Source organism: Dipodomys merriami, unplaced genomic scaffold, assembly GCF_024711535.1.
Source record: "Dipodomys merriami isolate MVZ:Mamm:240054 unplaced genomic scaffold, mDipMer1.0.p SCAF_5, whole genome shotgun sequence".
NCBI lineage: Eukaryota > Metazoa > Chordata > Mammalia > Rodentia > Heteromyidae > Dipodomys > Dipodomys merriami.
In genome coordinates, this window is record NW_027206068.1 from 29,181,499 (window position 1) to 29,209,183 (window position 27,685).

The 27,685-nt window shown below is 42.7% G+C and overlaps 2 protein-coding genes across 6 annotated transcripts in view; one reads left to right on the forward strand and one right to left on the reverse strand.

Annotated features, from left to right (window-relative positions):
* Positions 1–2,372: 2,372 nt before the first annotated feature.
* Positions 2,373–26,740, reverse strand: LOC138810190 (uncharacterized). The gene is made up of 6 exons (XM_069997361.1): positions 26,305–26,740; positions 9,513–9,640; positions 8,338–8,489; positions 4,117–4,303; positions 2,730–2,841; positions 2,373–2,626 (listed from the first exon to the last, which is right to left on the reverse strand). The coding sequence occupies exons 1-3, from the start codon at positions 26,738–26,740 to the stop codon at positions 8,406–8,408; spliced, it is 648 nt and encodes a 215-aa protein (XP_069853462.1). The 3' UTR covers positions 2,373–2,626; positions 2,730–2,841; positions 4,117–4,303; positions 8,338–8,405.
* Fbxl13 (F-box and leucine rich repeat protein 13) overlaps positions 26,693–27,685 on the forward strand; it is a 153,687-nt gene continuing 152,694 nt past the window's right edge. For 4 of the 5 annotated variants that reach the window (XM_069996314.1, XM_069996317.1, XM_069996316.1 and 1 more), the window contains exon 1: positions 26,693–26,813. In XM_069996314.1, the coding sequence (XP_069852415.1) occupies positions 26,739–26,813 (75 nt within the window). In that variant the 5' untranslated portion in view covers positions 26,693–26,738. The remainder of the gene's footprint in view (positions 26,814–27,685) is intronic. The other variant, XM_069996315.1, reaches the window with a different exon arrangement.

Here is a 27,685-nt window from a genome sequence, read left to right on the forward strand (position 1 = left end):
ATGAACAATGTCTGTGTGTCTTCTTGCTTCCTCTGGAACCCCGTATAAGAGGACCACAGAGAAACTGACTGGAACAAACCTCCACCTGCTCTAGAAGCAGCAGGTACAATAGCAGCAATCTTTGTATCCTTGGTCCAAACCAGTGATCAGACCTGCCAGAACAATGAACAGGAGAGGCAGGAGGACAGCAGGGCTGATTCTCCCCCATGCATCCTCGGTACCACCAGGACATGCAGCACTCAGTGGGAGATGGAGAGCAGCCTGCCTGCCTTAATTCCAGAAGTTCATAACCCAACTTGATGGACACAGAGGAGGAGGAGAGCAGCAAGATGCCCCTAGACACAGCAATAGAGGAAAAACACTCTGTGGGCACAGAGGAGGAGGAAGAGAGTATCTGGCTTGCCCCCATACCAGGAGCTTAAAACACAACCGGAGGATCAGAGAGGAGAAGGAGGAGAGCAGAAAGCTGCCTTCAGACCCAAGAGCAGCATTAAGGTCCACCATTGACAGAGAGGTGGAGATGGAGAGCAGCACGCTTCCTCCCTAGGGTCCAGCAGCTGTAGAAACCTCTGTCCCATCTGATCAACATACTGGTTTGACTACCACCCCAACAAACCCCCAACACAGGGGCTGGAAGTGTCTGAAGAGGAGGATTGGCAACTGCTTCAGAAAACTGATGCTGTTGCATGTCCTTCCCCGCCAAATTGTTCTTCCTTGTGAATGGGGAAGAACATTGACAGCCTGGAAACAAACAGGTGGTGATGGGCGACGTACTCTTTAAAGCAGGTCTTGGTACATTCTGAAGAGACAGGTTCTAGCGGGCTGGGTCAAGATAAGGAAATCTGTTTCTCCAGACCTATGAGACCTTTTGGTCAACCTAATGGCCATGGATCCTGAGTGGAGACCCTCAATGGGATAAGTGATGCAACATCCGTGGATAATGTCCTGTTGCCTGGGATTTGACTCAGGGAAGGCACACGCAGCCCAGTCTGGAAGGATATTTAATAGTAACAAGGAAACATACAGGATTCTCCAGGAACAGCTGGACCAGGGGCACGACCTGACTTGCCTGGTGAGGCGCCGGCTACCTGGGCCTCCATCTTGTCCCTGGCCTGCAAACCAATTCTGTCAAAATGTGCCCTTCAAAAGAGCCAGTGCTCCTGTGTGCCTATCTGCTGCTTGCTGGCTTGATGAACAGCAGGCAGAGGAGGGTGGCAGGAAAGGCTCTATGTTTGTGTGCCTCCCCTGCATCCTCTGCAGCCCCTGCATAATCAGCTCAGAGAGGGAGACTGAGGGCAGCAAGCCTCCCCATACTCAGGTAGCAGAAGCAGCAACTACACTTTCCATAGGCCAACCTAGTCAACTGACCTGCCCAGCCCCTGAGCCGGAGAGGCAGGTGGGCAGCAGGGCTCATTCTCTCCCCTACATCATGTGTAATACGTGTGCAGGGGGCACACAAGGGGAGAGGGACATTGGCTTGACTGCTCCAGGTCCAGAAGCATCTAATCTGAACTGGAAGGGCCCAGGGGGGAGACAGAGGAGAGCAGCAAACTGCCCCCAAGGACCACCAGCAGCAGAAATGTCCACTATGGATACAGAGGCAGAGATGGAGGGCAGTGCCCCTTCTCCCCCCAGTCCTGCATCCATCCCAACAAATGAAAGAGGCAGGATCTGGAATGGGCTCAACGAGAATATTCTCAATTTGTTTCCAAAATTTGTGCTGCTGTTTCCGGTCTCTTTAAGAGAACCCCAAAGAAAGTGCATCCTCCTGTGAGTGGAGAACAGCACTGACAGCCTGGAAAAAACTATAAGACAGTGAGTTGTGCTCTGTGTTTAGCTATGCTTCAAGGAAATCCTATTAGCTCATCTCCCCTTATCTGTGGTTGCCTGTCTGGGAGATGGGTGGGGAGGTTAAAAGAAAGAGGGGGCAATGGGAGACAGAGAGGTGTATAAAGGGATAGAGTTTCAGAAGGAAGGACCTGTCAGGTGACCTGCCAGGGGTTGTCCTGTGTGATTCAATCCCTGAATTTCCTTTCTTCCTGAAGGAAGAATCCATCACCATGCTATTCTCTTTGAAGACATGCTATGCAGCCTGAATCTGCCTGGAGACAAGTGTCCCTCTGCTCCCGTCTTGAAAATATTTATGTACTTCTTTTTCTTTTCCACATTGGACATTGTTTCTAATACCATTCCTTTAGTTTCTCACCATATTTTATAAATTATTACTCCTGGGAGATGATCACATGTATTCTGAGTTTGTGTTCTTCATTTTCAACATGACTACTGATGCTTGACTGTGAGTTAGTTGAAGAGTATAATGGAGCCACTAGCCTTGGCTGTAGTCCTAGCTATTAAGAGAACTGAGACCTTCATTCCAGGAGAAGCAGCACAGAAGTGCTTTTTACCAATATTGCCAGCATTCAGAGGGAAGGAGGAGCTCAAGCAGCAGATGGTGAACCTATTAAGCACAGCAAGTGCAAGGTCCTGAGTTCTAAACATAATTTAAGGAAAGGACAAGAAGAGTCCATCTCCATCAACAGCAGGCAGTTCCTATCTGTTCAGTTCCTTGTGATTCACTTCAAACAATCATGCCTTTCTCCAAATCACAGCGTACTGGAGCTTGGATCTGCAGGCAGAGCATTTTTGTTTGAATTCAGAATGGAATCAAGAGATTTACATTTAATCATTACCCAAAACCACTGGGCCAAAGAGGCATATTGTATACATACTTGAATCTTCCCTTAGGTTCTGTCCTCACCCAGGCTTTGATACAAGTAGCAAGAAATTGAAAAGGTCTGGAAGAGATCCAATGGAACTGCACAGTCCAATGACAATGAGCTCCTTTTCCATGAGGAAAAAAATACAGAAGTTATAGGTTAATCTTTAGAGAAAAGCATGACTGGCCACTTAAGATACATCCTCATCAGTATTAGCTGTCTCTTTATTAGTGTTTCTCATACAAGAATTTATTTAGTATGAGCTCCAGATAAAGATGATAGCACATTTTATAGGGGAGAAAAAACACTAGTGTTGCTAGGTGCCAGTGGCTCACCCCTGTAATCCTAGCTACTCAGGAGGCTGAGATCTGAGGATCATGGTTCAAAGTCAGCCCGGGCAGGAAACTACATGAAACTCTTATCGCCAATAAACCACCAGAAAACCAGAAGTGGTGCTATGGCTCAAGTAGTAGAGAGCTAGCCTTGAGCTGAAGAGCTGAGGAACAGAGCCCAGGCCCAGAGTTCAAGCCCCATGACCAACAAAACAAAAACAAAAAAACAAAAAATCTCACTAGTGTTTATTGTATTGAAGATAAGAGCTGTGATTCCTACCCAAAACTTAGTCTCCAAATATATGCTTTCCTACCTGAGTCATGATTTAAAGCAAAAAGAACACAGTAAATGGGAAAAATCATTTTGTTGTTTAAAAGCAAGGTTTTGTTTTATGAGATCTTTGAACCAAACACATGCCTGTGTCTTCCTGGGACAAGCATGCCATAGGCTGTGTAGGGATTTCTAGTGATCACTGAATTTAACAAAGATGTGGAGCCTTAAATTTCTCCTGAGAAATGTGCTGGACAGTTAAACTGCCAGGACACGATTATAGCTTGTGGTGTTTGGATCAAATATCCACGTCTTATAACAAAAACAAAGTCTTTGAAGAGAATACTGTGGAATTTGGATGATGAATCACATACTCAAGATTTAATGAACGGACCTAGGCCTCCCTGTGGAGAAAAAAATGGATCTGGAGAGATATTTGACTCCCACAATGGGAAGTCTACCATGTCCTATCTAATCTTGAGGAAACCGTCTCTCTAGGAGTATGGTAAGCCATATACTTCACATCACAAACTTCACCATGCTAGGTGAACTCCTGTTCCTAAGGTAAGAAAGGGAGGGAGGACTCCATTCCTCAGAGTTTAATTATCTGATGTTCTTAAGTAACAGAAGTTATACTTGGAATAAATTTATGCTCTATATATAGACATCATTCAAACAAAGTTTTTCTATCAAGATAAATAAATGTAGTTCATGTGTCCTCCATAGCAGAATATGGTGATTCTAGAAGAGGGAAAATATGTACACTAATGACATAAGAACAGATGATGTATTTTACCTGGTTGCCATTCTCCTGGTAGCCATGTTTATTTGCCAAGGTTTTGGCATGGAGATGTTCACTGGAAACCCAACGATGGCTATGGCAATTGCATCCACATCCAGGAGGTGAAAGAGACTGGTATCCAGGTTGCCTGGAGGGAGTAGCCTCAAAAGTCAAGTTGACTTTAGCTCAAGTATTGTGACCACTGGGAAAGAAAACAAAGACCACAGTGAATCATTTGAGAGGGCCATTTTGTGTAAACGAGATGAAGACTATTTGGACATTTGTTCAGTCTGGCTTGATAAAAAGAAAAAAAAAAAAGAAGGGCCCCATGACACAAAGAGAGAGGGTCTTCCCAGGTCCACACTGCAGGGCCAGCATCTCCAGATGCCGGGTTATTTAAGCAGAGTAATCTCACACCCCATGGCACCAAGTTGGGAGGTATAAGTAAGACTCAGAAGAGGAAGAGGAGAGGGTCAGCGAAGTGCTCAGATACCACAAGACATCTGAACCAGTCTAGAAGTGGGGAGGGTGTAGGACAGGGTAACTTAGAGGAGAACTCTGTCCTGGTAACATTACTCACTCTTTTCTCTTGCTATTGGAGGTGAGGACTCTGAGTCTGTTATCTCTTCCCATGTCATTGTCCCTTCAGTTGCTCAATATAAAATGCTTTAATTAATATTGTTAATTGACAAATCATAACTCCACAAATTTATATAATATGAGGCTTAAATATTCATGTATGTCTGGAGTAATGAAATCAACCCAATTAGTATAATCATTACTCACTTTTCTGTCTTGGTCTTTCAGTGGCTCTCAGTGCTAGAACTTTGTTTCTAGCCTTGGAGCAATAGAGACCTCGTCTCCTTCTTGCTCTGTCTCCCAAATTCTTTGTCTGTGCCCAAAGCCACTGCATCCGCTGACTGATCATGTGTTTTCCCAATGAGCACAGAGCCCATTGATCTGATACCATGGCATACTCCCTTTATACAATTAATATACACTGAAAGTGCCTGGATAACAGAAGATGCTCCATTGGGAAGGAGGCATTAGTGAGGAGGAGCAGGGTTGAATAATAGGAATTATGGTTGAATTGCTTTTTCGGTGTAGATGAAAATAGCTTAATAAACCCTGTTGAAATTGTTTTTCAAAATAGTGAGGGTAGTTGGGTGCTGGTGGCTCAGCCCTTAATTCTTTTTCTGGCAGTTATAGCGAACGATTACTATATGCATATGTATGTGTTATGTGTGTGTGTATGTGTGTGTGTGTGTGTGTGTGTGTATGTGTGTGTGTGTGCATGTGTGTGTGTTCATGCCAGTACTGGGGCTTGCACTCAAGGCCTGGGCACTTTCCCTGAACTTTTTCACTCAAGGCTGTGTGTACCACCACTTGAGCCACTGCTCTGCTTCCAGTTTTTTAATCTTTAATTAGAAACATGTCTCAAAAAACAAAGGAGGATTGAGGCCCTGGGTTCGATTCCTCAGCACCACATAAACACACAAAAAAAGCCAGAAGTGGTGCTGTGGCTCAAGTGGTAGAGTGCTAGCCTTGAGCTGAAGAGCTGAGGGACAGCACCCAGGCCCAGAGTTCAGACCCCATGACTGGAACCACCACCCCCCCCAAAAAAAGAAGGAGGAGGTAACAATGCTTGATAAGAAATGTACTCGTTACCTTGCTCATGTAACTGTAACCCTTTTGTACAGCATTTTCACAAAAAAACTTATTAAAAAAAAAGAAGTAAGAGTCTCAACAACTTTCCTTGCCCAGCTTGGCCTTTACCTAGGACCCTCAGATCTTAGCCTTCTAAGTAGCTCTGATTATAGGCATAAGCTACCAGTGCACAGTTAGCTCAAGGTTATTTTTTCCAGTTTTACAATAACAACATCAAGATGCCAATATACCAAATGAACAGTTAAGATGATTGGATATGAAGTATAACCACAAAAGTGTATGACAAAGTAAAAACATCTTCATTGGTATTAGCCACAAAGAAATATCAGCCTAGGGACTTTCTTTTTTTGGTCTTTTTTTTGCCAGGGATTGAACTACCCTCTCTTATAGTATCATATCCCTGCTGTCCTCCCCTCTTCCCACCTGTCCTCTTAGCCTGAGCTCATCTCCATTGTGTGAAGATGCTTTTATTGTGGAGATGTTTTTATTGTGGGAAAATGCACTAAGAAAATGAACCACTTTAAGTATACAGTTCAGTGGATTCATTTATTTACAATAGTGTGGAACCATAACACCCTCCTTGTCCAGTCCTTCTCCTCATCCTAAACAGAAGCTTCACACCCATTAGACAGGTGCTCCCCATGCCCTTCCACCTAGCCCAGATAACAGTTAGCCTATGACCTCTGTGTCCATAAACTGCCGGATCTAGGTACTCCCTGTGTGTTGAGTCATGCAGTAGGGGCCATTTCTTGACATAAACATCCACTGTTCCCTGTGTTGCAGAGTACAGTCACTTTGTTGCAGAATGTTAGAGACCTCAATGTGTGTTCTCTAGGCTTCAGCCTGATGGTTTTGATTTGCACCTAGCCAAGCACCAAGGCACAATAGCAAACCACTTGGCATCTGTCCTACTATATAAACTAGAAATAGATTTTGTGCAAATATATCAAGATCTCTTCAGATTGTTGGTTCTGATACTGACAGATTTTACTCTTTAGTACTTAGAAGCACATGCCTTAAAACATCAATGAGACAGGCCATGCTTATCTTTGGGGTGAGAAGAAAGCAAGGGAAGGCAGAGTGACGTCTGCTCGATTCCAGTCTGGGCAGGGGAAACTGCAAGAAAATAGTGAGGAGAGGCTGACTTGGTGGCGAGATCACAGCAATGACACAAGGCACTCAGGGCTGCTGTTATTCTGACTAGCCTACAGGACCCCTATCTTTACTTTACAAGAACCCCCTGCAATGCCCCTGCAGGGCTTCCATGCCCCCTAGGCCCTGCTCATGACTGCTGCTTCCTTTGCTGACCATCACTCATGGTTACTCTACCCCAGCCAAAGGGACCTGGCTGCCAGGCACACCAGCCCAGGGGCTCTGCACTGGCCACTGGAGAGTCCAGAACTTTCTCCTTCATTGCCTATGCTCTACACTCATTACCACTTCCTCACAGGAAGCTTTTGTTATTAAATATAAATATATATCTCAATTCTATATAGACATACATCTTACACTGATACTGTACATTAATATATATAATTATGTATATATATCAATTCACTTTTTTTAAAGTATTTAATACCATCTAACTTAGTTTGTTTTCCTTCTTTCTTCCTTTGGCTCCTTCCTTTCCTTCCCTTCCCTCCTTCATTCCCTCCCTCCCTTCCTCCCTTCATTTCTCTCTCTCTCTCTCTCTCTCTCTCTCTCTCTCTCTCTCTCTCTCTCTCTCTCTCTTGCCTTCCTTCAGAATTTTCTTTCTCCCTCTCTTCTATTCATCTAGTCTTCTTTCCTACTCTTATGTGAATATGGCTACTACAGGACAGCTACATAAGAGGAATTTAGTAGATATTCCTAAATGAATAAGTGAATCAAGGAGGAAGCAAAGAAGAAAGAACCAAAACCCTGCTACATTTGTACCATTGTTAGAAGTGTTCAATAAAAGGACATATTGAGACATGTTACCACTTCTAATTATTTTATGACATTTCATTATCTTGAGGAAGTAATAATTTCAAAAGCAAACTCATGAGAGGATTAAGTATCAGTACAGCCCAGGATTTTCTTTAGAATTTTAGGAGTGTGGGAGGATAAATGTTCATCTATAAATGGTTACAAACCAGTGTTTGAGCTTAGAGACTGTTAAGATTTTCATTTGAGTTAAAGATCTGATGACAACTCTATCTTTTTCCTAATGCCTTTATTTCTACCTTGAAGAAAGTAGGAAAAAGTAGGAAAGAATAAGTTTTTTGTTCTTTTTTTTGGGGGGGGGGTCTGGTTGTGGGGCCTGAACTCTGGGCCTGGGCGCTGTCCCTCAGCTCTTCAGCTACAGGCTAGCACTCTACCACTTGAGCCACAGCACCACTTCTGGCTTTTTTCTTTTTTGCTTATGTGGTGCTGAGGAATCAAGCCCAGGGCCTCATGCATGCAAGGCAAGCACTCTACCACTGAACCATCTTCCCAGCCCAGAAAGAATAGTTTTGAAATAATAAAACACTATGTGCTCAACAGTACAAAACCACTAGGAATAATGATCAGCAATAAACATAAAATGAATCAAGCCCCAGGACTTACTTTCCTTAAATGATAGCTGGGGAGGCAGGAATGGAACTGATTCTGGGAGTCTGCATCAGATCTGGACATCAGGCAAGAACAGCTGCTTTCAGAACCACTGCTGCCAGGAGCTTTCCACTCCAGAAAAACATTCTCAAACCATAGATGTTATTCTGAATCAAGTAAAGGGCCTGGGATCAGTCAAACTGGATTAGAACAAGTATGTCCAGCTATGGCCCATGCAGCCACGGCTGCTACACACACTGTGCATGGAAAACAGGAGGGAGCACACACGAACCACTGGCCACAAGCCCACCTGTACCAGCACAGAGCAGGTAGGATGCAATGTTTTGCCTGCATTATAAAAAGCTGAAGAACAAACAAATGGCAGATGTAAAACCAGCAGAGAGGACGAAGAAAAGAAATAGATTCACTTCCTTACTTCCCAGGCTTCTCTTTCCCTGGTTCTGGTTCCTCTTTAATGTTTTTCCTCTTTTTGTCACCTTATGCCTGTCTCTTGTATGATGTGATGGTTACATAATACTGATTATTGTTTTCTAGGTATTGTTGAAAATAGGGTAGGATAAACAAAATCAGGACCATAGATTATACTTTCATAATATATCATTAAATCTAAGAATAATTTTCCAAGTGTGAACATCTACAACATTTACAATGTCATGACAACAGAATTAGGTCCCAAGAAGAGAGTAGGAAAAAAATGTGCTCTTTTTTTTTCCTTCCAGTTTTGGTAACTCAATAGTCTCTGACTACTTGAGAAGGTGTGAGGGTCACTTTTTATCTCTTTCTGGACAGGGAAGGTCCTATTTAGGTATGATCAAGGTGGTTGTCTTTATGCCTTGTGGACAACCATAATCTCTATGTATTTCTATGTCCAATGAACCTTTATCAATGCTATTCCAGACTTGACAGCCAACTTCCAAGTTGTCGTTCCAGCATAGGAGAAATCAAAGCTGGTTCATCTCAAAGGATCAGTTAGGCTGGCCCTGATCCAAGTTGAAAGGCCAGACTAAGGAGCGCTGCTTCCCGCCTTCCCTCTTATTCATACCTTCCAAATAATGATGTGTGGGTCAGGCATCTGGAAAAGTGAACTTCTTTCATCCCAGTAAAACCTGTTACCAACTTTGGGGCATGCTTCCTTCCATTTTTCTAGTTCCTGGAGGGACTTTACTTACCCAGATCCACTGAGTAGAACAAGGGGCAGTGGACAATATCCCCAGATAAGAGCTCCAGGGCAGTTCAGTGCAATCTTGAGCAGCGGGGCTGAGGGCTGGAGAAGGGAGTGCACAGCACCATACCCTGGCTGAACAAGGAGACAGCACAGTTAATCCAGCACCATAGATTTGTCCAATATTTATTTTATCCTGGTTTTTTTTTTTTTGGTACTGAGGCTTGACCTTGGGACCTGGGCACTATCCGTAAGCTTTTTCATTCAAACCCCATTCATCATATCATCACTTCTGATTTTTGCTAACTGGACATAAGCATTTCTTAGGTTTAATTGCCTGGCTGGGCTTGAACCCCAGTCTTCAGATCTCCGCCTTCTGAGCAGCTAGGATGATAGGCATGAGCCACTAGTACTCAGCCCCAAATGTTTCTTCATGCAGTATGCTCAATTCTAATGCCTACCCTCCTTTCCCTTATAAGACACATCTGCTATCCCATTGGTTTACATGGAATATGGTTCTCACATAACCTAAGAAAAAAAATAGCTGGGTGCTGGTGGCTCATGCCTGTAATCCTAGCTACTCAGGGGGCTGAGATCTGAAGATCATGGTTCAAAGCCAGCCCTGGCAGGAAACTCCGTGAAACTCTTATCTCCAATAAACCATCAGTGGCACTGTAGCTCAAGTGGTAGAGTGCTAGCCTTGAGCTGAAGAGCTGAGGGACAGCACCCAGGGCCAGAGTTCAAGCCCCATGACCGACAAACAAAACAACACAAAAAACATTTCTTAAGGATAAACTGCTAGGATGTGTGGGAGGCAGAGTGAGTTGCAATTTTTTTTTTTTTTTTTTTTTTTTGTTGGTCATGGGGCTTGAACTCTGGGCCTGGGCACTGTCCCTTAGCTCTTCAGCTCAAGGCAAGCGTTCTACCACTTGAGCTACAGCGCCACTTCCGGTTTTCTAGTGGTTTATTGGAGATAGGAGTCTCACGGTCTTTCCTGCCCGGGCTGGCTTTGAACCGCAATCCTCAGATCTCAGCCTCCTGAGTAGCTAGGATTACAGGCGTGAGCCACCAGCGCCCGGCTGAGTTCCAATTTTTAACTCAACCGCTCCCATACTTAGCAACCCATGGCAACAAAATTGAGTCAAAAATTTTTCTCTTGAATGTAACATCATTACCATGAATACCTCAGAAACACTTTTCATGAGAGGAGCTAGAATATCAAAATGAGAAAGACTGACATGTGTAGGATAAAAGTTAAAAGTAGTTCAATAACGCAATAGGAAGCTGAGGACTGGTGAGTGCCCTATACTCCTAGCTACTTGGGAGGATCATGGTTTGAAGCTGGCCTGGGCAGAAAAGTTCCTGAGATCACTTCTGGGCAAACAGCTAGAAGCAGTGGCACACTCCTGTTATCCTTATGTGAGAGGCTAAGACTAGGAGGATCATAGTTCTAGGAAAGCCTGGAAAATAAAAAGATTGCATCTCAATGGAGGAAAGGTGGATGTGGTGACACATTCCCGTCATCCCAGCAACTATGAAGCCTAAGATAGGAAGATCAAGGTCCAGGTACACACACAGGAAGGAAGTGAGATATCTTAAAATAACAAGTGAAAACCAGGGCTAGAAATGTGGTTCAGAGCTATAGTGTCTGTCCAGCTAGTTTGTGGCCTTGGGTTCAAGCACTAGTACTGCCATCATCATCATCATCATCATCATCATCACCATCATCATCATCATCATCATCATCATCATCATCATCATCATCATCAAACTCACACTGACTTGCCTTGAGTCTCTCACAAATAATACAAACATTCCTTCTCATTGGATGGACTTTTCATACCAAAGAGGCCAAGTTATTCCATTTGAATAGAAATTAAATTGTATTCAGTTTACTATTTATCCACAACCATTGCCTCATTTTCATTGGCCCCCTTCTACCTGCTGTCTAGCTCTTTTACTGACTCATTCTAAAACAGAATTCTCACAACATGGTCACTTGGTATGATCTGAAATTTATGCAACCTTTTCCATAGGTGTATGTTGTTCCTTCCCTCATACATCCCCATGCTGGGAATAAAGTATCAAACATTGCCAGATTGTGGGGAAAAAAAAAGGGAAAAAAAGACTTCTCTTCACTGTGTTTCAAAGATGAAGTGGGAGAGAAGATTATAATGATATCCACAATTAAAGACTGGAAGAAATTGGTCCCTGGACATATACTTGAAAAGAGGGTTAAAAGAGTTTATGAAATTTAGTCTCTGGTGCAAAAGAATAAACGTAGAGTTTGGGGAGCACCAGAGACTGAAATTCATCTATGCTGACTTTGTCTTCTTTTACTAGCTTGAAGCCAATGGAAAAGAAACTCACTATTTCTTCCACTTTTAATTTCTGTTCTTGGTAGTAACTATTAATGGCAGGAAAAACATACAGTTTTTAAAAAAATGTTCTCAATCAATATTTTTAACTATTTTAATTAAAATTTTATTATGTACAGAGGGGTTACAGTTACATAAGTAAGGCAATAAGTACATATCTTTTACAATAGTGCTACCCTTAAAAACAAGTTGTTTAAGGATACAGGTGGACCCGTTGCAACAATGAGAAGTACAAGTTGTCATGTCGAAAACGAACTTTACAACTTTGGTGGAGGGGGGGGGAGGGGATTGGGTGGGGGGGTGGGGGGAGGCTGGGAAGGGATGTGAAGGGTAAACAAAGGAGGAGGCTGCAATGCTTGATAAGAAATGTACTCATTATCTTGCCCATGTAATTGTAACCCCTCTGTACAGTATGTTCACAAAAAATTAAAATTAAAATTAAAAAAAATAGTGCTACCCTTTCCCTCATTTTCCCCCACCTCCTTCCCCTGAAGTTGTAAAGTTCATTTCCAACATACTGTCTAGTATCACTATTGAATTGGTTCACCCTTTGTCCCACCATATCTGTGATTCCCCTTTCCTTTCCCAAATCATATAAACTTATATACAAAAAAGGGCACAGAAATAAAGAAACAGTGACAACCAGAAATAAACCAAAGTAGAAAAAAGAAAGTAAAAGGAAAGAACTGCAAACAGTATTGTAAAAAAAATCTTGTTTCCATTTCTTGGAGTTTATTTCAATAAGCATCATTTTATATGATCATAAGCACGTAGCTATTGAGCCTTGGTGATCCTCTCCCAAGAATATCTTCCTTTGTTCTCAGTGGGCAAATGCTTAGAGTGTTGTTTTAATCATGTCCAAGTATAATGAATTGACTTTTACAACCTACTGAATTAACTTGTAGGCTTATAGACATATTCTAGTTATTACAAATGAGGGAAAATATGCAGCCTATGTTTCTTTGGGTCTGGTTTACCTCGCTTAATATAATTTTTTCCAAGTCTTTCCATTTCCTTACAAATGGGGTAATGGCATTCTTTCTGATGGAAGCCTAGAATTCCATTTTCTTGATCACTTTATCTACTGAGGGGCGTCTGGATTGATTCCATACCTTAGCTATGGTAAATAATGCTGCAATGAATATGGTTGTGCTGGTGGCATTAGTGTAGGCTGGTTTGTGGGTAAATTTGCAGGAGTGGGAGTGCCAGTCATAGGGCAGCTGGCCAGAGAAAGCTCGTCAGAAGTGGGATTATGGGGACATGGGGAAGGCTCAGAGAAAAACTACAAAACGCTTAAGGTACCAGGGGGCACACAAGGCATTAAAAATGAGATGTAAACAATTGATTTTGATTTTCAATCGAACAGGTGGTGTGAAACTGTAACTATACTTTACAAATCAGTCCACTCCTTCACTTCTTAGCTAAGTGCCCATACATGGAAAGTCCTCAGAGAGTTGGTAGATTGAGTGAATTCGTTAATTCATAAATCAATTTATTTGTTAATTCATAACTTAATGCAGAACATGTAACTTGGTATCAATTCACAGTAGTTAAAGAGAGAGAAGGTGGGTGGGAGAGGGAGGGAGAATGCTATATAACAGAACAGAACTGAGTATCGGGTGTTACCTAATAGGCTAAAAAGCATTCCAACAGTATACTTAAGTATCAAACAAGAGCAACCTTACCCAGGAATTCTGTATCCTTGGTTTCTTCCTAATTCAAATTAGTTTGAATTTCTCTTTCAGCATTCCTGTCTTCCAGATACAAAGCAATACTATGTATGATAGAGCAATTTAAATAAGGGATGGGAAAAAAGAGCTCCAGCTTAGGTTGCAGGTTGTAGTAGAGACCTTGCATTGGTAAGTCCCTGGCTTTGATCCCAACATCATTTCCACATTCAGATTTCAAGTTCAAAAATGCTTATATTTTCCTATTGTGTAATTCAAATCCCTACATCCTGCACTTACAATGAAAGTACCCTGTACCTGCAATTTAGATGTAAATTGCTTTGTTTATTGACAAAAAAATCAATACATACCCTAAAAATTAAGAAAAGCCAAGGGAAGGGGTTGGTAGAAAGGTCTGGGTGAGAATATAAAAGGATTACCATTGATCAAGAGGCACTGTATTCATAAATTGCTCTGTTGAGTAACAACTCTATTGTAAATCTACTTCCAGAAAATAAAAATTTTAAAAAAAGCACTGTTCCCAGTTTTCAGATAGTTAAAGCTTACACTCTGCCAAAATTGTCAATGTATATCTGTTGTCAAGAGAAAGTCTCCATTAAGTTTTGTTGTAGGTTGTAAATACCAAGTTGATACCACCTCATCCACCATGGGCAGCAGAAGAATCTCCCAGGCAGGGAGGCAGGCAGTCCAAACAAACTGGTCCTCATCCATGTCCCCTGTCGCCTCCATAAGTCAGCATGCCTTTACTACTCAGGCAGATCTGCGAGGCATGCATGCCATAAGCAGGATTTGTGGGGCAGGAGACTACAGCCAATTTTAGAACAGAGAGGCTCTTAGCCACTTTGTTAATGAGAAGTGGAAACTGGGGCTGCAAGGAGTGGGGGTGTTGGGTAGAGGTGCCCAGTATCTCAGCCAAGGGACCATTGTAGGAAAGGGGTACCAACTCCAATTTAGCTGGGGGCAGCAGTGGCCTACAGATAGAGGCTGGAGAAACAATTGAGAGGATTCTGTTTCCTATACAATTTGGATCCAGGGAGGATAGAGAACTCCAAGGAACCTTCTAGGACTAGTTTGCCAAAAAGCTTAGGATGCATGGGAACAAGTATGAAAAAACGTAAGCAGCAAATTGTTGGGGTAGAAAGCAAAGAGATGCCAAGAGGCAAATTTCCAGGGCGCAGGTATAGGATGGTAGGGAGGTTAAGGCAGCAGTTAACAGGAGGTTTACAAAGAAAAATGCTGCAGGCAGTAGCCTGCCAGGAATAGAGGTGTGCACAGCTGGGCAGATGAAATGTGCACCTAACGGACAGACCCACCAGGATGGGCAAGGACAGCCAGAGCCAGTGGCTTGTGGGCACCTGTGAGGTTACAAGGTTCAAGGACCCCACACCAAGTCCCTAAGGTGTATTCTAAGTAAGAATCCTAGCTAAACTAGGAAAACTGTACTCCCTTAGGCTCTCCCAGGATCAAAACCACATCCCCCAAACTAGACTCTAGAATCTATTTTTAGTAAGGTCTCTACTTAGGATTTGTGAAATACAACCAGTCAGAACCCACACAGGACCAAGCCTCTCCCTCCCAGCCAATCCCTGTTGCTAGAGTGTATTCTATCTAAGGATCTTCTCCACATAGGAGAGCTAAAGATTTCCAGCACCCACAAAGACTGAGCCAAATCCTCTCACCAGAGCCCTTCTTCTTCCTGTGCTCTCTTTTCTTCTCTTAGTACAGACACTGCATCATAATCACAGTGAAGAGTATCTAAACATGAAAGCAGTTTGTCAGTTAACTGCAGCTGGACTTGATGTGACTAGCAGGAGTGGTTCTTTTCAGTTAACTGACATTCTGAGATCCCATGGCTGGTATGACTTGGAAAGACAGAGAAGGATTGAGGAGAGCTGCAGTGATGAGTCTTTGTCCTCAATGTGCTCATCTTACTTTTTTTTGTTGGTTGTGGGGCTTGAACTCAGGGTCTAGTGCCATCCCTGAGCTCTTCTGCTGAAGGCTAGCACTATACTACTTTGAGCCACAGCTCCACTTCTGGTTTGTGAGTGATTAATTGAATAAGTGTCTCAAGGTGATTTTTCTGCTCCAGCTGGTTTTGAACCATGTTAGTCAGATCTCAGTCTCCTGAGTAGCTAGGAGTATAAACCTATGCCACTTATGCCTGGCTTCAATTGCTCATCTTTAAGTGTCAGCTTCCTGGCCTGCCTTTCTGGTAGATTATAAAAGCACCTTTGGTTGAGATCTGGAAAGGGGTTGGTAAGGGACTTAGTCACATTTCAGGCCTTGGGTTTCATCCTTATGACAGCATGCAATCGGTGGTTTAATACAATACTATTAGAGATTTGGTTGCATATGTTGCTTTTCTTCTCTCTCTTTTTAAAAATTTAGTTTCTATATACATATATATAGGTCTTCAGCTCAAGGCGAGCACTCTACCACTTGAGCCACAACGCTACTTCCAGTTTTTCTGGTAGTTAATTGGAGATAGGAGTCTCATAGACTTGCCTGCCTAGGCTAGCTTTGAACCGCGATCCTCAGATCTCAGCCTCCTGAGTAGCTAGGATTACAGGCGTGAGCCACCAGCACCCAGCAGTTTCTGTATATTTTTAAAATTTTATTATGAAGGTCATGTACAGAGGGGTTACACTATCATAAGGTGAGTCAATTTCTTTTTGAACAGTGTTACTCCCTCATTTTCACCTACTCCCTCCAACCCCTACTTACTTCTCCCCCAAATTATAAAGTTCATTTCTAACATAGTGTCTAGTCATTGTCACTGTTGCATTGGTTCACTCCCTGTCCCCCCTACACCCCACTCCTCCCCCCGCCCCCGTTTGTGATTCCCCAAATCAGATAAACTTATATACAAGACAAAGGGTACCAAAATCAAAAAGTGACTACAGGGAATAAACCAGACGAAATAAACAAAAAAAATGGGAAGAAGAAATTATTACAAACAGAACCTGGTATTTCTACCATAAGCCTCATTTTATATGGTCATATGTACACTATGCCCTACTTTTTTAAATGTAAGCAAGACAAAGAGGCCCATTTTGCAGAAGCATAACTGTATCTTTGCCAGAGTTCATCTTTCTTCACCTCTAAGGAAAAGCTCTAAGCAATCTGAAATTCACCATGAAAAAAAAAAACACTTTTCCAGGGCAAGTTGATAGGTAAAAATAAATTCCTCTGTCTTTGTGTCTTTTTATTCATTTCTGAAGGACCTACATGCTGGTCACTCTACTGTTGACAAGATTTGGGGTTTGGTAATTAGTGTGTTTAAGGCTAGATCTATTGAGCGACATCTCTCTCTCTGGGCTCCCTTGCTTTTTTTTTTTTTTTTTGGTAGGTCATGGGTCTTGATCTCAGTGCCAGGCCTCTGTCTAGGAGCAATTTTGCTCAAGGCCAGCAGTCTTCCACTCTGAGACACAGTGACACTTCTGGTTCTCTGGTGGCAAATTGGACATAAGATTTCCCTGGCTTTTCCTGCCTGGGCTGGCTGGAACAGCTATTGTCAGCTGGTCAGCCCTCTAACTAGATAGGATTATAGGCTTGAGCCACAGATGACCAGCTCCGCCCTTGCTTTGATGAAGAAATTAATAAACTTCCAGGAAATCCTAAAGGACATCTTTGGGTCAGTTAGGTAGATAAATGTTCATAATGAATCTGAATATGTTCTAAATGTCATTATCACACTTGTGTTTGACCATCTGGACTGAATGAAAAGGGTAACGTGTTCAAAGTAGCCCTCATGTGGTCATTCTAACTACCACAACTAGGCTTAGGTCAGTATGCCCTCATTACGTGTAGGATGATGTGACCTGAGATACAGAATGGGATTAAAAAAAAAAAAAAGGAGGGGGCTGGGAAGGTGGCTCAGTGGTAGAGCATTTGCCTTGCATACCTGAGGCCCTGGGTTCAATTCCTCAGCACCACATAAGCCAAAAAAAAAAAAAAAAAAGCCGGAAGTGGCACTGGGCTCAAGTGGTAGAGTGCTAGCCTTGAGCTGAAGAGCTGAGGGACAGTGCCCAGGCCCAGAGTTCAAGCCTCATGACCGGACCAAAAAAAAAGGACCACAATTCTAAGTGGAGACAGTATTCTCATGGCCCAATATATACTTTGGCCCAATGCACTACTGCAACCTTTAATAAAATATCTAACCAAAAGAATGCAATATTGCCATGGTCTATTTGTAGAATTCATCTGACCTGAGAGTATCAAGAAGCTAAGGACAGCAAAGAATAAAACAGGTTACTCAAATTCAGTCCTCATTTGCTTGAAATAACCCCAGGACAGAAAGAAAACCTCCGAAGAAGAGAACATAACACATAATAACATCATCTAGCAATGGACTTCTCTAAAAGGCAAAACTGTACATGGGGTACTGTGAGTTTCTACTTTTCCAGGAGGATTGAGTCCTGTCACATACAAACTAAAAGAAACAAATGACCAAACACATCAAAATGACAAAAATGTTTCCTGAAAGAGTCCATTCCCATTTATTTACAAGCAATACGTTTCTGTCTACAATTTAGAGTAAAAGTGGGCCTTAATTCATGAGAGAAGGACCAAGTACATAAAGTTGTGGGAATTAAATAGAAACTTTACTGGCCATAGTAATAGTAATTTACAGAAGTACTAGCTACAATGAACCACACACAAGTGCTAGAAATCATCTATATCAATAAACACCATAGACTGGAACAAGGCACTGTCAGCAGTCCTTCTCTACATAGAGTAGGTCCCCAGAAAGTGTGGTTAGATTTAGCCACTACAAAATGGCAAATGGAAAGATCTTTCCCTGACCTTGAAGTCTGAGATAAAAATAAAAAAGTTAGTGTGGAAACAAAAACAGTATGTACAAGAAACAATTCAACAACTGATAGGGTTAATTAGACTTTGCCAGAGAACCACGCAGACATCCAGGTACAGAGAACATAGAAAGGTTTATTGCCAGGAAAGGGTCTGGCAAGATCTCTTCTCACAAGGGAGAAGTGAGAAGCACCGGCTGTTGTCTGAGGTGACCTACATAACCTAGGAGGTTTAGGAGTGGCTAGAAGGGGCTAGGAGGTGCAAACCCTGATGTGGATGTGAGGGCCAGGGGCTTCATCATGGTGGACTAGGATTTATGGCTGCTGCCCAAGTAGTAGATAAGGGGCCCTACAGCTGTCCAGACCTGAAGGTCACTCTAAGGGGCTCCTGTTGCCTTATATGGTGGTAGCTGACCCATTGAAGTGCCATCCCAAGGTAGAATGGGGTTGGAGGCTGATTATTTATTGCCTTTACTAAATGTGCCTAGTTTTGCCTAGAAAGGGAGCGTGCTAAGCTGTGGAGAGGGGAAGGAGTGTGCTAAGCTGTGGGAAGGGAGATCATTTTGCTAATAATAACTTACCACTGTTCATAAGTGCCCGTCCCCCAGGCCACCATACTAACTTGGCACATCACCTTCATTGCTCAGGACAAGGGATTCAAAACTTCTGAAAATTGAGGAAACACTTTTTTTTTAGATCTAAGATAATACGGTTTTTTATTATTGTAAAAATACCGTACAGAGGAGTTACAATTACATGGGCAAGATATGAGGAAACACTTTTGTCCAGTGTTTCGGGATCCTCAAAAAACTGGTGAAAGAGAGATGAAAAGAGTGTCATGTGTGGCTCTTGGCCACACACATCTATGAAGTAGCTATTCAAGCCAAGGATGCTGGATTCTAAGAAGAGGTGCCTGACCCAGGCAGCTCCACCCAAACAGTACAAACAGTATACCAGTGTGAGAACCAATTATCAGAACACCAAGGTTTCTTTGGGAAAAGGCAAATGCCAGTCTTCTGTGACTACTAGCTTATTACGTTTTTATATCTCCACCTCAGAATGGAAGGATAACTCACTGGTCCATATTGCTTAAACATTATCTTCTACAATGCAGTAATTAAAATCGCCTAGAATACGTTTTTATCTTGTTTTGATAATTATATGGTTTGTTTATAGACTGATTGAGCAAGTGGAATTAGGTGCTATTGCTAATATGTTCTCTTGTATGTGTGTGTGTATGTGTGTGTGTGTGTGTTTGTGTGTGTGTATGTATATATATATATATATATGTAAATGCATATCTATTTGAGCATGTTCAATAAAAAATGTGGCAAAAGTCATGGAATAGCATTTCCACAATTGGGCTGTGGAAAATTGTGGCTTATGTCCTATGAGACAGTTCTATGGACTGTTCTTGTTTTCCTCTTCTTCCTTCTTCCTCCTGCTCTTCCTTCTCCCCCTTTCCTACTACTTTCATTTCCTTCTTCTTTTCCCTTTTCTCCTCTTCATCCTTTCTTTTTCATTTGCTTGTTTGTGGAGACAAGATCTTGCTAAGAGATTCAACCTAACCTCAAATTGGCGATTAATCATAGTTATTCAGGAGGCTGGCATATTGAGGATCCCAGTTCAAAGCCAGCCTGGGCAAGAAGTCTTTGAGATTTCATCTCCCTCGAAGTGTAGTCCAATTAGTAAAGCATCAGCTAAGCAAGAACGGCAAACCGAGTAAAGCTCTGAGTTCAAAGCCCAGTAACAGTAAATACAAAAAGATATTGTATTCAAGCCTGGTAACCTATTGATTATTAATATACCTAGGAGCAAAGTAAATGGTGATTGACACCATTCTGTTACAGAAGAGATGGAGCTATGTATGAAGAAGACACAGAGCAGAGAGAGAGAACAACAGGTAGGAATGCATAGTGCTGTGACATGCCAAAGTAATTTATTAAAAGAGTATCTGAGCCTGGCAGAGGTGGCTCAGGCCTGTAATTCTAGCTACATAGGAGAATGTGATCTCAGGACTGCGGTTCAAAGCCAGCACAGGCAAGGAAGCCCCTGAGACTTTCATCTCTAACTACAGAAACAGCAGGAAAGTGGAGCTGTGACTCAAGTGGAAGAGCACTAGCTTTGAGCAAAAGGGCTCAGGGATAATGCCAAGGCGTGGAATCCAAACTCTGGGAAGAGAATAAGTGAGATGGGGTGGGTAAGAGGAAGAGAATGGGGGATGGAGAGGGAGGGACAGAGGAAGAGGAAGAGAGCAAAAGAGAAAAAAAGAAGAAAAACATCTCAAAAGATTCATCATCTGAGACGAGACAAATGACAAAAGAAATCAGAAATCGGTGTAGGACACATAACTGGAAATGACTTTCACAAAGAGGAGTGAATTGTAATGACCAATGGTATTTAAAGAGTAAAATAAAAATATTAAACATAAAAGGGAGAAACAAAAGTGCAAACTGAGAACAAAACCTGACGGATTGCAAGAACATTTTTCTGTATTCGGAACTTCACTCCTCTCTACCTTTTCAGCTAGTCTGTGAACCTTCTCTGGTATTCTAATTTGTGCTGGGCATAGTTTTAAACATGAGGAAACTGGTAGATTAAGGCTTTCCATTCATAGGTGCTATTTCTAAGAGGAGAGACAGAAACCTAAACAGAGAAATAAGATACATAGTGATACATGCTAAGAAAATTAGGCAAGGATAATAATATCCTGGAAGGAAGGCATTTAAGACTTAATTGTGCCACTGTCCCTCAATTTATAAAAGGAAATTCTAATTCCCAGTATATTAGAATTTAACTCTATTTGGAGATAACATCTTTAAGAAATTAATGAGGGAAAACTAGTAACAGCATCTTTAAAGAAGTTAAAAATAAGGTTCCTAGTATGGACCTTAAGCCAATGTGATTGATGTTCTTAAAAGGAGCTGAAGTTTGATGCCAGAAGGGCTGATACACGACCCATGAGGCACACAGAGGTAGGAGAATCATGGTTCTACGTACCTCCTTGCTTGAAAAGACTATGTGTGAAAAATAAGTGAAAGTGAAAAGCCTAGGTTATGCATCAAGTGACAGAATACTTATCTAGCAAGGACAAGGCCCTGAGTTCTAATCTAGTACCCCTCCCTGCCTACAAAGGTGGTAGGGAATGGATTTTGGAGAAAAACACAAACGAAAGACAGAGGAAAGAAATCTCAGAAGAAAGCGCACTGCTAGTTCCTAGTTCTCACAATTCTGGCCTTCAGGAATGTGAGATAATTCCTTTTGCTTGTCTAGACATTCTTTAGGTAGTACTTTGTTAAGCACCTCTAGCAGACTAATGAAGAAGCCTGTTATAATTAAAATGTTTATAGAAAGCTTGTCTGAAGTGATGATGGTTATCTGTACTGCCTTGCAATAACACTGTTCCAAGCAGAGGAAAGGTCAAATGGATGATACCCAAGACAGAAATTTCAAAGGAGAGATAGACAGCTCACCTATCTGTGGTACGACACATGGGGGCACATGATAAATACTCATTGGAAGCACAGAAACCTTCTCTCCTGCCTCACAGGAATGGTACAAGTACTCAGCATGGGATGCTGAGAGGCATCCTTGGATAAGAACTTAGGACAATTTTTCCATCATAAAAGGACAGAAGGGAGAGGATGTATAAGCAGATACAGGCCAGTCTTATTTAATTCTTTTAGGTAATTCTAAGATAATGTCATCAAGTGAAGATAACAGAATGAGAAAAAAATGACATCTCAAGAATGTTGAAAGGGATGAAACACATCAAAATGCATTGTATTCATAAACAGCTTTGTTGAGTGAAAACTCCTTTGTACAACTACAGACAAATTGAAGCCTCCTGAAACTTGCACACTAGTAATAAAGTAAGAGAAATGGGTAAAATATGAGGTGCCTTAGAAGATAAAAGCCAAAAGAAATAGGATACTGGCAGAGTACATGTTAAGGCCAGAGGAAAAAGAAGTGGTTCAAATGTCCAGAGTCTGGAGGAGGCCCGATCAACAAACTGATATGAGAGACAGCATCATCAACTTTGGATATTCCTGTAATATCGTGAGGTCTTCAAAATACTTAGATTGTATGTAAGTCAGTTGTCTTTTGTCTAATGATTGGTTTTTTGGTTCTTATCTCATAGTATCTTTTATCTGCCACTACCATGTGTTTGAATCACAAAGATACCAAACTCTGCATTGTCTGGACTAGCACAATCACTTCTTTATATAAACTATGAAGCATAAGCCATTTTTGAGAACAGCAAACCTTTCTGCAGTTTAGAAACATGTCCTGAGAAAGAAAGTCTAAGGGATAGTTGTACTGCTCTACATTTCACCCTGCTGATGTCCTGCAGGTACCTGTAAGCCCCTTCAGAACATGACAGAAGAGGCAGAAGGTATTTCATGAGGGATAGAACCCAAATTCAGGGGGTGGGTGGGAGATGGGAAGAGGAAACAAAGGAGGAGGCAACAATGCTTGATAAGAAATGTACTCATTATCTTGCCCATGTAATTGTGGCCCCTCTGTACAGTATGTTCACAATAAAAAAAAATAAATTGGGCTGGGGAGGTGGCTCAGTGGTAGAGTGCTTGCCTTGCATGCATGAGGCCCTGGGTTTGATTCCTCAGCACCACATAAACAAAAAGAAAAAAGCCGGAAGTGGTGCTGTGGCTCAAGTGGTAGAGCACTAGCCTTGAGCTGAAAAGCTGAGGGATAGCGCCCAGGCCCCGAGTTCAGGCCCCACGACTGACAAAAAAAAAAAAATTAAAAAAAAAGAAATATACTCATTACCTTGCCCATGTAATTGTAACCCCTCTGTACGGTATTTTTACAATAATAATAATAATAAAAGAGCCCAAATTCATTGCATTACTGAGAATCCTATGAATTTTCTAACCCACAGGCCTCTGGGATCCTTTTCAAATGTTAAGAAAACCTTGCCTAAAATTGAGGGCTGGTGCCATATTCCTACTTTTTGTTGTTGTTGTTGTTGTTGTTCCCCTCCTGGGAACCTAGGGAAACTACAGCAAATATCACCGTGACTTCAATTGTTTGTATCTGAGAGAACTACAATAATTGAGTGACTGATATACAGGTTGATTTTAATACAGACTCAAGAGGCTGGAAAGAGCAAGCTAAATGAATAAGGATTAAAATTTGAAGACCTAAAACTGTGCAACTCTTGATTTATGTGTTTGTGTGTACACATATTGACAAAAATCATCCTTGAAATTAAGCCTTCTTATGTACATGTGAAATAGTAAGTAAAAGAGCATATACAACAGCACTTTAAAAACTAAGCAAGAAAGTGTTGCCAGAGAAACTTCCTGTTACTTTGACTTCCCATTAGTCAATAGCATCAGATGGATGCTATTTGATGGAAAGCCAGACAAGGAAATGAAGTAGTCCTTGAGCAGCAGCACCACTCAACTTCCTCCAAGACAGCATCCAGTGGTATCTGGTTGGTAGCTACATCTCAGACACCAAGGGAGTGTTTCCAAAGTGAAAACCAGCAAATGCTGCCAGTAGGGGTCACGGCATTGTTTTGTTTTATAGTGTCCAGTCCCCCGCCCCTATTCCTGAAACCAATTATTAATCACTAACCAACACATCACTGAAGAAGAGGATCTGTGGTATGATTCAAAATGAGAGAAGTAATTCCTCATCTCATACGAACATGAAGAAGGTGTACATAGATGGATGATACACCTCTAAGGGAAATGAGTGTCACATTCACTTACGTTAGGAACTCTTTATGTAGCCACTTGAAGGGTTCAAAATTCCAGGATTTTTATGGGATAGACTGATCTCCTAAAGCAGGAAGGACAGCAAAGCAGTTGATTTAGGTAGAATAAGAGAGATTCTAAGCAGTTAATTTCAAAAGAATTGAGACGCCAAAATAGGCGACAGGATTATTTCAAGGTAGTTCATAAAGTCAGGGTAGGTTTTCTATTTAAACTGAAATTTAAAATAGCCTTTAATCCAGAAGGTTAAAAAAAAAAGTACATGTGAACTAAAGTTCAGCTCACAGTGTAGTCATATACTGCCTGACTCAGTAATAAATCCTTAATGCTTTCACCAATCTAAGAGCAAAACTTCCTTCAGAACTGAAGTTTAACTGAATAAGGTGGAGCAAGCAATAGTACAAAGGCACACACAAACCAACCAACACTGCTGCCCTCCCTAAAAATCCCTAAAACCAAGGTCGGTTATAAAATCAGCATGTTTTCAGCTTAGATTGGCACACGTTGACTGAACTCATGCTAAATTCGGATACATTAAATTGGACAGCACTCTTTACCAAAACAATTTAGTAAATAGCTTAGAGCAGAAGGTATCTGCTTATTTATTTACATACCCTAAGTTTTGTGACAAAACTAAGGAATTTTTCTTATCAACTCAGAAATTTGAAATATTTAATAAAGAGGAGAGTTTACGTATGATACTATGCTTTTCTATAGCTATTTTAATATAGTAGGATGGATAACAATAGGAGGTAGGGATGAATTTTCATAATATACTGTATTATCTACAAATAGTAGCTACCCCCACAGACTATTAGTGTAGGATAATAAAGTAATAAAAATATTGACTATAGACTACTAGTGTAGGATAATAATAAAAATATTGAAGTCATTAGAGATAGTGCTATGTAGTTTTTTTGTTTGGAGTCTAGTTTTTGCTTCATACCCTACTTGCTTTCATTGTGGCTTTGAAAGGCTGCTTAGTGGAGATCTTTTTCTATTCATATGAATGGGATTGATGACACTATGACAGCCTTAGGAAAGGCTGAGAAGAGGCTGTTAAGAGAGTATCACAGGTCCTGGCCCAGAATGAACCTTCAGTGTGGGTCAGCACAGCTCTCCTAGTCAGTCTCATCCAACCAAGGACATTGCCTGTAAATGTAATTTTTTTAAAGTAAAACTTAGTTTTACGTTCTGAAACTAAATGTCTTTCTCAAGTGCTTGGAAGCCATCTCTCAAGTGTAAAGATAAAGACCCAGCCTCATATCTGTGGGATCTTAGCCTAGGTACCTGCTTCCATGGTTTAACTATGTACTTTACTTATCATAGAGCTGTATTATCTTTCCTCTAGATAAAGGCAATTAACTAACATAAATGCCCCAATAGGCAGTGAGGCCAGCAATCTATAACATAATGTATTGTCAAGTCCTCTTATTAAAGCCACTTTACCATTTAGGCTACACAGAGAGGTGAGAATTTTGTTTTAGACACCCATTGCCTGTGATGCTGTAGGCAAAATGGCTTAATGCCTGTCCCGTAATAGAATTGTTTGATTCTCTACATTTCTCTACCTTTGCGGAAGGCAGGTTTCTGGTTGGCTGATTTCATTTTTACTTATTTTTCTAAGCTTCCATGACCTGAAACATCCTTCAGAACGTTCAGCAAAATGTCAGAATTGTGAATGTGCCAATCATTTGGTCAGATCTATTGGACTTGTCTGCCGTGAGGGGTGTGTCTCCTGTAGACAATGGTTCCAGTTTCCAACACCACACAAACACACACACAGACACAGACACAGACACACACAGACACACAGACACACAGACACAGACACACACACACAGACACAGACACACACACACACACACAGACACACACACACACACACACACACACACACACACACACACACACACACACATACCACACGCTTGAGAGATGCTGGGCCAAGGAGTTTGGGGCGATCTTTTTCATCCCAGGAGTGGTGCCGGTCGGGGGCTCTGGACCCCACATTCACACAGGTCCGGGGTCGATCGCTCTCTCCAGCCGGCCTCCCTCCCTTCCCCAAGCGCGGCCGCTCATTTCACTGCGAGCAGAAGCCCTGGCTGGCCTCGGTGCCCGTCCCCGTCCACCTGCCCCGTCCACCTGCCGGGAGGCCGCCACCCCGCCCCGCCTCACCTGCAGACCGCGAGGGGCGCAGCCCACGGCCCCGGCCGCCTCGCCGCGGGCCCCGCGTCAGCCTGTAGAAGCAGTAGCAGGCGCCGGCGCCGAGGACCAGGCCCGCCGCCACCCAGCCCGCGTCCCGGGCGCCACCCATGCTGCTGCCAGGCAGGGCGCGGCGAGGGTCGGGGGTCGGCGGGGTCCTGGGCGCGGCGATGACCGGGGAGCGGCGGAGAATGGGGAACAGCGGGGACCGGGACGTAGCGGGAAGCTCAGGAGGCTCGCCCCGCCCACGGCCCCGCCCCTCACAGCGGAATGCCGTGCAGGTAGTCTCTTTCCCCGCCCCCAAACACACGCGGTTGCCAGGCAACGCCCGGAAGCGGGCGGTCTTCTCGAGGCCGCGCGACTGCTGTCCAGAGGCAAAGTGCAGATGCTCAGTCCGGCCTCTGGCCATGGCTTCGCTACGCACTGCCACCCCCAGGCTCAGGAACTACTTTAAGGACAACTACATTCCTCAGGTCTGCGAGGTACTGGAGTCTCGTGGGTCGAGAGTGGGGAGTGGAAGGGACGGGAGACCGAGAAGGAGAGGAGGGAGGGAAGAGCGCGAGGAAAGGCGGATTCAGATTTGGGTACCGCGGCGAGTGTGGGCCGAGGATACGGAGCGTCACAGACCCAGGAGTGATGGTGGCTGAAGCGGAAGGTCGAGGGTCATAGACCCAGGGGCAGAGCTGCTATGAACTGTGCTCATTACCTTGCTCATGCAACTGTAACCCCTCTGTACAGCATCTTTACAATTAAAAATGTTAAGAGTACATGTAGGCCAACCTGGAAGGTTTGGGCAAGCGGAGGAAGTGCCCGAGTGACAGAGAGGAGGAGGAGAGGGGGTTAGCTAGTACTTCAGGGCTGCCATCTTTTCAGAAGGCTGAAAGCAGATGGGTAGGATTTGAGGTCAGCCCTGGCAGAAAAGTTTGAGAAACTGAACTAGTAAGAAATAAGGCTCCCACGCGTTGAAGCCACAGCCTACCAAGTGTGAGGCCCTGAGTTTAAACCGTGGTATCACACACATACACACCCCAAGTCTTAAGCAGGTGGAGATGGGCCCTGATTGCCTGAGATAAGGATCTGAAGGGTTTCTGTGAGAAAGAAACATCACAATCAGCATTGCCTTTGAATAAGAGGAGTCTCCAGGTTAAACAAGAGGAGGACAATATGCAGGTGAATTGTAGACCTTGTAGGTTTGGGTGTAGAAAGCAGAGAAGTTTGTGGAAAATAGTTTGAGAAGAACTTGCTAGGTCTGCTCTGGGTTACTTCATGCACAGAACCGCACATTTAGGTCACTCATAGCCTTGATCACCTTCATTTTATAAAGCAATGGGTTTGACACTGCCCACTTCAAAGT

Coding starts and splice junctions, on each gene's coding strand:
- LOC138810190 (XM_069997361.1), bottom strand. CDS start 26,740: ATGGCCAGAGGCCGGACTGAGCATCTGCACTTTGCCTCTGGACAGCAG. Junction 9,641..26,304: donor GCGCCCCTCGCGGTCTGCAG/GTGAGGCGGGGC, acceptor CTCCTTGTTCAG/CCAGGGTATGGTGCTGTGCA. Junction 8,490..9,512: donor GTTCTACTCAGTGGATCTGG/GTAAGTAAAGTC, acceptor TACTTGATTCAG/AATAACATCTATGGTTTGAG.